General features: G+C 37.1%; 1 protein-coding gene across 1 annotated transcript; it reads right to left on the bottom strand.

Annotated features, from left to right (window-relative positions):
- Positions 1 to 613: 613 nt before the first annotated feature.
- itih3a.1 (inter-alpha-trypsin inhibitor heavy chain 3a, tandem duplicate 1) lies at positions 614 to 9,133 on the bottom strand. Its single transcript, XM_079482451.1, has 21 exons — positions 8,805 to 9,133; positions 8,554 to 8,586; positions 8,044 to 8,067; positions 7,680 to 7,834; positions 7,489 to 7,593; positions 7,239 to 7,401; positions 7,051 to 7,161; positions 6,838 to 6,966; positions 6,279 to 6,395; positions 6,034 to 6,202; positions 5,797 to 5,919; positions 4,072 to 4,253; positions 3,791 to 3,976; positions 3,387 to 3,526; positions 3,105 to 3,253; positions 2,018 to 2,110; positions 1,801 to 1,914; positions 1,509 to 1,710; positions 1,257 to 1,429; positions 1,065 to 1,176; positions 614 to 961 (listed from the first exon to the last, which is right to left on the bottom strand). Exons 1-21 carry the CDS (start codon positions 8,907 to 8,909, stop codon positions 790 to 792), a joined length of 2,757 nt encoding a protein of 918 aa, XP_079338577.1. The 5' UTR covers positions 8,910 to 9,133; the 3' UTR covers positions 614 to 789.
- Positions 9,134 to 9,321: the final 188 nt, after the last annotated feature.

The raw sequence follows: 9,321 nt of genomic DNA, 5'->3' as shown, positions 1-9,321 counted from the left end.
TGGCATTTGTATGCGTGTGAAGCACGTTGAGTTACATTTCTTGCAAAGTGCTATATAAATAAATGTTTATTATTCATCATTTGAACCGGATAGGAAATGTCTCTACAAAGCTGTATCTGATGGGCTTGACTTGTTACAGTCACTAGCTGGAAAATACTTACTGATAAGGTTGATTTTTATTTACCCAACACTTTAACACTAATGAATATGTGGAGACATAAAGACGCACCTCACCAAGAAAAGGTAAGCAAGATAGGGTAGCAAGGTAAGCTGCAAACTGTAACCTGTTTTTGAAATGCTTGTTGTCTAAATGTCTTATTGTCTAATTTACTATGTATACAAACATATGGTTATGGGTTTTTTTTCCGTAGAAAAGAAAGCGTATTAAACAATGCATTGTTTTCATCAGTTATCATGTTATTATATAAATATATATAATATTGTTATATGTATATATTAAGTAGGCTACTTGACAATAATATTTTAGTGCCAAGTACTAATGTTAGCATCATTATTTTAAATAAAAGTTATGTTTTGAACATTTGTTTACAATGTTAATGTGTTGACATTATTACATGAAGTCTCTCCAAACTCATAAACTGTAGTTCTGATTCGAATCTGCTATAAAAGTGATTTTATATGCTTGTAAACTAACCCAGCAACATAGACTACATAGTTTTTCACATTGAATACTGTGCAGAAAATTCCACACACTGTTGCACTTCAGATTCCTTTAATAACAGAAATATCTCTATTACATTTGTATGGTGTTTAGAGACATTATATGTCTTATATGTTGTAATTTTTTGTTAATATTAATTCTTGTTGGATTTTAAAGAGACCAGACACTATGTAGTCTGTGTGAACTCCCTCGAGCAGTCCAGTGCCGTTATTATGAATGAACCAACAAGGCACTTTTTCTCCTTTCTTCACATCCTCTCTGAAATCTCTCTGCCAACCCCTGTTGATAGAAAATGATACAGCGTCACCACGACCTTTCACAGGCATGATGCAATTTTCTCAATTCGTGGACAACTGTACACTGCATAGTGGCTAAAATTCACCTTGTAACAACAAGCTTGTGTCCTTTCAGGAACATGACAGCATCCTGTTTGCCTTGATCTTTTCCTGGAAACGGGTCACTCATCTCAAACTCCAGCCCGTGATAGAACTGTCCTGAATCAGTTCAAAAATAAGACAAAACAGTTCAGAATTTAGCACAAAATGTAGTGCTGTGAGGTTTTTAGATGTTTTACCAAGCAGTCCATGAACACTGGTTGATAGCAGGTGGCTGTCCAGGGTGTAGAATCCAAGATAGTCTTGGTGATAGGGATGGCCCTTCCACACTTTGTGAAGGATAATCTGAAACTTGACCGAGTTCCTCAAAGTCAGCGTTAAACTGCGATCTTTCACTACCTGCAGATCCATGCTGCAGGAAGAAAAGCAAAGTGTTTGGTTTACTTTGTTATCTCACAATGACATCAAATAAACGAAGAGATGAATCTCACTTCAGCCCTTTAATGGTGCCAGTATCAGACCAGAACAGCTTTGCATGTTTTCCCTCCTCGGACACTGAGATCTCCTTTGTGCTCACCATTAATCTGATACCAAACCTCTCATGGATGATTCCAAACCGCCCAAAATACGTTTTCACCTTCTTTCCCGGGACCACCTTCTTATCTCCAATGGTTTGACCATTGACCACAATACCTGTTTACATACATCACAAGCAACATCAACATTCTTTTGCACCTATTTTTTTTAAATGACAAAGGATTTGTCTATTACAGTTGCGCGTACCTGTCAGTGGGTCTCTAACCAGGTTAAATATGGTACCAGGTTTGTCATCAATGTTAAAGCACAGCGCATCATTGCGACGGGGTAGTTCAATGACGAAGTGTGGATCTCCATCAACTGTTTAATAGCAAACAAAAAACGCTGTCTCTGATAACAACACTGTCACTCTTTACCTCACATTTCACTTAGCATTTCATTTTATATGTAATAAAACATTTACCATAATTTGTGGGTGCTCTGTAGCTGTAGGTTGATGGTACAGCGATGCGCGGAGTTTGCGGGGCGGCAGGGGGAGCATTGCCCCCCCTGGCGGCTGAAACGGGTAATTGCATTGTTTCAACAAAAAAAAATGCATTCTTTAAAAAAATTATATATTATAAATATCTTAAATAAAACAAAACAACTAAATGGTGGTAGGTAATACATCTGATTTCATATACTCCGTTAGTAAAAAAAAATTCAGGGCTCTGGGTCATGTGACAAGTAACGTAAGTCCAGCGATTCTCAGCTAGATGGACAAAAATATGGACATAAGGAGATTTTTAAAACGTCGAGCTCCAAATGACACAGATATTCAGTCTTCTGGATCTAACAAAGATACAACACAAACAACAGTAACCGATGATGACGACAGGCAAACAGACACCGCTGTGAACTTGGAGGATACACCGAGCAGCTCTGGATCAGCAGCAGTCCGCTAGCAGTTGAAGATAATATTTTAACAAAAGTGGTCCGCATTTTATTGCGTTGATCCTAATTGTGTCCGAAGATGCGATGCAAAGTCAAGTGGCTTACCTGTTTACTAATAGAATGATTGTATTGTTGTACTGTTTTTTCTTCTTCTTTGGGTTAAAAATAAATATATGTGTTTATTTAGCATGTTTGTTGTGTCCATATGTGTTAGTGCTGTGTTCCCCAATTGATAGCCCAGGTCCCAGCTGCTACAATGATTTTTTTTTGGCCCCCCTGGCTCGAATGTCAAACTCCGCCTATGGGTACAGCCCTGTAAACTGAAAAGGAATAACGTTTTTTTTAATACATCAGCTAACCCTTTAAATGTGAATGTAAAAAGATCTTTTAGAATTTGCAGTAAATGAACCGCTAACGGGGGTTCATGTGTTGCATTTCGTTTGATATTACGTCTGACATGAAAGAAAGATGAATTGAACATCATGTGGCAGTGTAGACGTACGGTTACTTTGACCTGTTTCACGTTGCTCTGTGAATCAGTGGAAAGAAATGATCGAGTGTGAAATATGAATTATGCATCACATGTTGGGCAGTTTGTTTTCCATGTTCAGTCGTACCTTCAGTCAACTTATCGGCAATGAACAAGTCGTCATTTTCAGGTTTAGTGACCACCATTGATGTCAGTGATGTGACAAAGTTGTACTTCAATGAGAGTTCCAAAGCCTCAGCGGTGGCATTTCCTTTCTCCTCAGGTGAACCCTTGTCTCTGTGAGAAAATATGACTCATTCGTTGGGCCTTCATATTCATATTCATTTTACGCATTAACATTAGTCATTTTTTTTAATTGAGGACAGTATTTCCTTTTTAAGTGTGTAAAAGAATGCATTTACAAACTGACTTCTTATTCAAGAGCTCCTGGATGTTCAGATACGCCCAGAGACGCTCGGTGAAATCTCCAAAGATATACTCTTCTTCAGGATATATGGTTTTCCACTCCTCAGCGTATGCCTGACCTTTCACCTCAAAATTATTCTCCAGCTGTTGCAATACAAGCAAACCTGGATCAGTTATGTCCCTCAAATAACCATTAAGTAGGATTGAATACAAACACTATATAGTATAAATAATAATAACAATACAAATTATTGTAACTGCCATGTCATTTTTAATTGGATCAAACAATAAAATAATGAAAATACATAAAAGAACCGAGTGAAAATACTGCCTAAAATCGTATATCGGAAACAAAATATAGATACTTCACAAAATTATTGCTTTTGAATCTTTGGTTTATTTACTTACCCCTTGTGCAGTCACTTCAACTAGAAAGTTGTTTAGTTCCAAGTCATTAAGTTGACCAGCGACCATGATCTCCGAGCCGTTGAAGAGCTGTTTAAAGTGGCTTTTTGTCAGTGAGTTGACATTGTTGTCCGGATAGTGAAAATTCACATCTGAAAGGAGAGGACTCGCCACTTCTTGATAAAATCCCTGGAAAACAAGTCATTGGCAAACCATCCGGCAGTCTCATGACAACATAACTTCAAGACTTCATCAAAACTGAAGGGATCTACAGGGATGTCTACCTTTAGCTGAAGTGGGGCATCTGAATCCTCATATATTCTGCGTGCGATTCCATTGTTTTGCTTGCTCAGAACATCCAAAAATCCGTAATCTGCATCTCTGCCAAAGGCCAAAGAGAACACACTGATGTTTCCACCGATGGCATTGCGAATGCTTTCCTGGATCTCAGGCGGAGTTCTTGGATCTATGAATGAGTGTGCAACATTATTCACACACTTTGCATAAATAAACAAGCAAGGAAAAAAACATTAAGAATGAAAATGTTCCACGTCGTGCCGAATTCAAAGATGTATAACGACACTTTGCAATGCTGGCATCTCCTACGGAATATTGCATCCTACCAGGCTCTGTGTCAACCTTCAAGGTCAGCGTCATATACTGTACTCCAGACCCCCCAGCAGCGATGGATTTAGCAGATTCTGTCTTCAAGAGCAAGTTTTGATGGTAAACTTTGCAGATTTTACTTTTGGTTGTCTCAGAGTTTGTTATTCAGACCAGTAATAGCCCACATATAATTCTGACCTCCTCGGAAGTTGAAGTCATATTTGGAGGTAAAGGGCCCCGGGGCCTTTCGAAGTCACTGGTTGGCACACGCCACTGAAACTGACGTGTCATTAAAGATAGTGGTCCTGCCAGTGGACAAAAACGCGATTCGTTCACAAAAATACTTTTTAATCGTTTTGATTTTATCGTATATTTATTTTAATCATTTAAATAAATAATGCGGAAAACAGACCAAAAATATGTCAATTAATCAATTAATATACAACAAAACCAAAACCTCTAGTATGTTTCTTAACATAGCGCATTTTATTCCACCGGAAGTTCAGCTGCACTGCAGGCTCTGGCGATGAGTGGTGGTAGCACAAGACCACTCTCTTTAACTATACATATTTTTTTCAGTGGTGTGTGCCACTTAATCCCTAAACAACCATACAGACACAAAGGTAGACTGTGCAATGTAGAAGTATACAGTTAATGAAATAAAGAATGCACATATTTACGAGCATGCATCAGTGCTCGTGGCAGCGATCTATCTGGCCATGTTTTTACAGATGAGGAATGGTCAAAGACCCTTTGCCGTGTACATACTTCCTGAAATTTGTGCTCGTCATTCATTAAAACAATTTAAGTTGCTTCACAGAATTTACTGGACAAAGCTAAATTGTCCAAAATATATTGATCCTTCGCGTGACAGATGTCAGCAAGCTTCGGCTATACACTTTATCATACGTTTTGGCTTTGCCCAGCATTGACTTTCTTATGGACGTCAATATTCCAGTCAATTCCCACCTTTTAAGTTCAGATGTCGAACCATGCCTTTAGTGACGCTATTTGGTCTTTAACCCTCAAAATTGGCCTTGTCATCTTTACAGTCGAATGCTCTTGTCTTTCCTTTTGCTTAATAATTGCTAAAATAGTGATTCTTATGAATTGGAAAAACCCTCACCCACCTAGTTATTATCATTGGATGCATGACCATTGCAATAGAAAATCTCATTTGTTTCTGATTAAAACAGAATGCACAAAAAAGGGGAACGAAATGATGATAATATATATTTTTTCAAGTGAAAGTGAGTGTGTGGCGAGCAGGGCCGGACTGGGAAGACATATCATCCCTGTATTCTTTGGCCCACATCGCTCCCCCAATAAATGAAAACATTATGTTATTCTTTCATGACAATGATAGAAAAAGTCAAATATTGGTGATGCATGTATCTACATACATTGGTTTGGTTGCCCATCAGTCAGCAGAATGATCATTGGAATGGCATTCGGTGTTGTACCATTGTGTGGTTCTTCATACAACATCTTCACAGCATGTATCATAGGATCATGCATTTCTGTACCTGAAACACAAACATAAAAATACTGGTTATACTGCTAAAGTGACCCTTAACATTTGAAAAGTTAATGCATATTGTTCACCCAATGATAATTTCTTGGATCTTGTTATTACTCACCCCCCTCAACTCTTATAGTTTGGACAAATGTCTTGGCATCTTGCACATTTTCCTGTGTTGCTTTGCTCATATGTGGCCTCCACAAAATAAAGTTTGTTGAAAACACAATGATTGCAAAGTAGTCATCTTCTGGAAGTTCACTCAGAATGGCCAACATTGCCTCCCTAGTCTTTCGTCCAAAAATAAAATGTTCAGCATGACAAGTACTTTGTTTTCATACGACGTTTAGAAAAACACCAACTCACCTGAGCAAGTTTAGTTCCTACCATGGAATAGCTATTGTCTATAACAAAAACCACCGTCTTCGGAACTCGCTGAAGATGGTTTGGTGCAAAATAATGCACAAAGTACCCATTCACAATCTGTATATGATAAAAGTATTTCTTGTTACAAAAATTAAGAGAGCATTCCAAAAGTTCATTTAATCAGCATTTCTTGATGTATTGTGAAATCCAGGTTTTCGCATAATTCAAATACATGTAGAAATATTACTGTTGTATTGCTTAAAAGTAAATGTGAACTTGTTTTCTTTGCATTCTTTTATATCTGAAAAAGAGAATCTTTTATGTTATTTTCACATGTTTCTCCAGTTTACATTTTTTGCAAATACATGCCAACCGAAACGATTTCTTTCTCAGACATTTGGGGGAAATATTGTTCGTAGATGACAGAATGAAACACGAATGATGATTTTTTTTGCGTGTGTGTGTGTGTGTGTGTGTATTATTAATTTATACATTTATTTATTTTTATATTCCAGGACCCCTTTAATTAAAAACATTTTTGTATACAAAGATATCTGACCTGAACATTTCCGATGTCAAGAGCACGTTTCACATCATATTTGATTAAGAAATCTCCATCGATAAGTGTGCCTTCACAGTCAGGGCAAGACCTCTGTTGGTCCAGTGTTGGAGAAAATGACACATGGGCCTAAACAGACAAGCACAAGACGTTAAAATAATCACTGGTCAATAGATTAATGCCATCTAGTGAATCCAACTTGTCTCACATCACCTTTTTCTCAGTGACAGTTTTCTCCACTAGAGAGAGCAGCTCATTCGTGATGAATGTGCCATGGGCATCTACAAACGCAATGCCCTGTGGTTCATAGATATCTGCCACAATCTGTAGATGAAAGACACTTATTCGATTTCGGTCTGTTTTATGATCTGAATTTGGATGCTTAATGCAAAATAAAGAACCTCAAAGTGCTGGACCAACTGTTTGGGTTTGACTCTGATCATGAGCTCATATTTGCCAAACACACGCTGAAGAAGCTCCTCGTGGGTGAGAGTAAATATAACGCTGCTGTTTGCTGCCACATTCACATTAACTGAGAACATCTCCATCTTTCTACCCGAAGCCCTGAAAAAAAGCATCATCAAGTAAAATTGAAGATGTTAGCAAAGAACATCAAGTCCATTTACTGTAGACTCCTTGAGATCTTCTCACTTGACCAGTCCAGCAGTCTGTCCAGATGATACAGCCTTCTCATACTGCTGCTTGGCCTTCTCTTTCTCTTTCACCTCACCAGTATATGTTTTCCCATCAATCTCCCTGTAAAACAAACATTCAGGGTCTTACAACGTGCACCACTGTGATGCGTGTTGAATTGATGTGTTACAATATGGAAAAGGACCGACATGCTGAAGTTGGTAATGAAGGACGTCTTGGGAAGCTCCACCTCAAAAAACACTTCCTGCGAGACGTTGGCTTTATTGAGAACTTTAGTGGTCATGACGGTGTGAGCAAAACGTGACGTCACCTTGCAGTCCACCTTCACGCTCTGCACCTCTATCTAAATCCCAAGAGAAGACTTTGTGTCATGATTCAGATAACCTTGGAGGTAAATAAATGGGGACAGAACATTGTTTGAATATGTTGCGAGCATGACTACTTTTGTTGACTCAGACATGCTTACCATTCAACTTGAAACAATTTATTAAAAAAAGGTCAAATGTATGTTTGTGTATTGCAAATGTTTGTTGTGTGAAGCAGACATCCCACCTGACTGCTGTGCACACTTCGCTTCTGTGAGAGAAATGAGAAAATAAGGTAATTGTAAACATAAAAGTGTGTAAAGCGTAAACACTTTTCAGTACTCTTCGAGATTTAATAATTTTGTTAATTTTGTGAATTTTTAACACAATTGAATCAAAATGTCACTTTGCAATACTAATTTTCAACACTAATTTGTATAATTTCATGCAATCTAATTTGAATGTATTAGTAGGGTTTCGTCCCAATGGGGTGTGGTTAGGGGAGGGGCTTCGGTATTGCATTTATCTACACTGTTAAAAACCCAGTAATTAGACAATTTTACTGTTATTTTTAATAGATTTTTCAAGTATTATGTAAAAATTGTAATTTTACAGAATAAAAAATCACAAAATTTTACATTTACATGTAAAAGACTATTTTTCTTGACAAAGCTGTTATTTAATGGTATTTTACAGCTGAAAGAAAATCATACAGATCAAAAAATGTTTTGTGTAAAAGTCTTTGAATGGTCAATACCTTTAACAGTCGATTCACATTGTCAAGACTGCCCTACAGGGAGAGTTCAAACATTATTGAAACGTTGCAGATTTCAATTTGTGCAATTTTATTTCTATTCTTTATTCATATCGTACAACTCAATTTACTTTTTATTTCATCAAAATTATAATGTTGAATGCTTCCTCGAAATCTTGTTTCAGTGCACAATGCAAAATATTAACAAGGTAAAGGAATTATTTAAGGACACTTCACAAATTAGAAAGTCTTACCAATTGCTCATTGGCCTCGGAGATGACCAGTGTCTCAAAAGAGCCGGATTGTACATATAAACATACAAACAGACCGAATAACAGCACAGTCCAGCCTGCAGACATGATGAATCTGAATCTAACGCATTCAGTATGACTCCAGCAGCTTTATGCATGTGCATGTCCCTGAGCAAATATCAACAGAGTCAGCTTGTGTGGGTGTGTATTTGTGTATTGGGTTCACTTTTGTAAAAAATGTTCATTTAAATGATAAATATATTGATTATATATATGAGATTTATAACAGGAGAAGTCCAGTTTTCTTGAAACGTCGTGAGTCATTCATAATTAATTTGCATCTTTATTATTTTCTTTGTTTAGATGTTTCACTTAAGCTAATGATTTACTAATAGTTAACTATTGACTGACAGTAAACATGAAAACCTTGTAAGCAGCCGTTTCTGTAAATCCTTGTATTGGACCTAAAATGTAAAACTTAGAACTGATAATTGTTTCTTGATTGTTAAAAAAAAAGCAT

The sequence above is a fragment of the Barbatula barbatula genome, assembly GCF_947034865.1.
Source record: "Barbatula barbatula genome assembly, chromosome: 20".
In the NCBI taxonomy this organism is placed as follows: Eukaryota; Metazoa; Chordata; class Actinopteri; order Cypriniformes; family Nemacheilidae; genus Barbatula; species Barbatula barbatula.
Note: the sequence above shows the minus strand (reverse complement) of the source record. Positions and strands in the feature narration are given on the sequence as shown.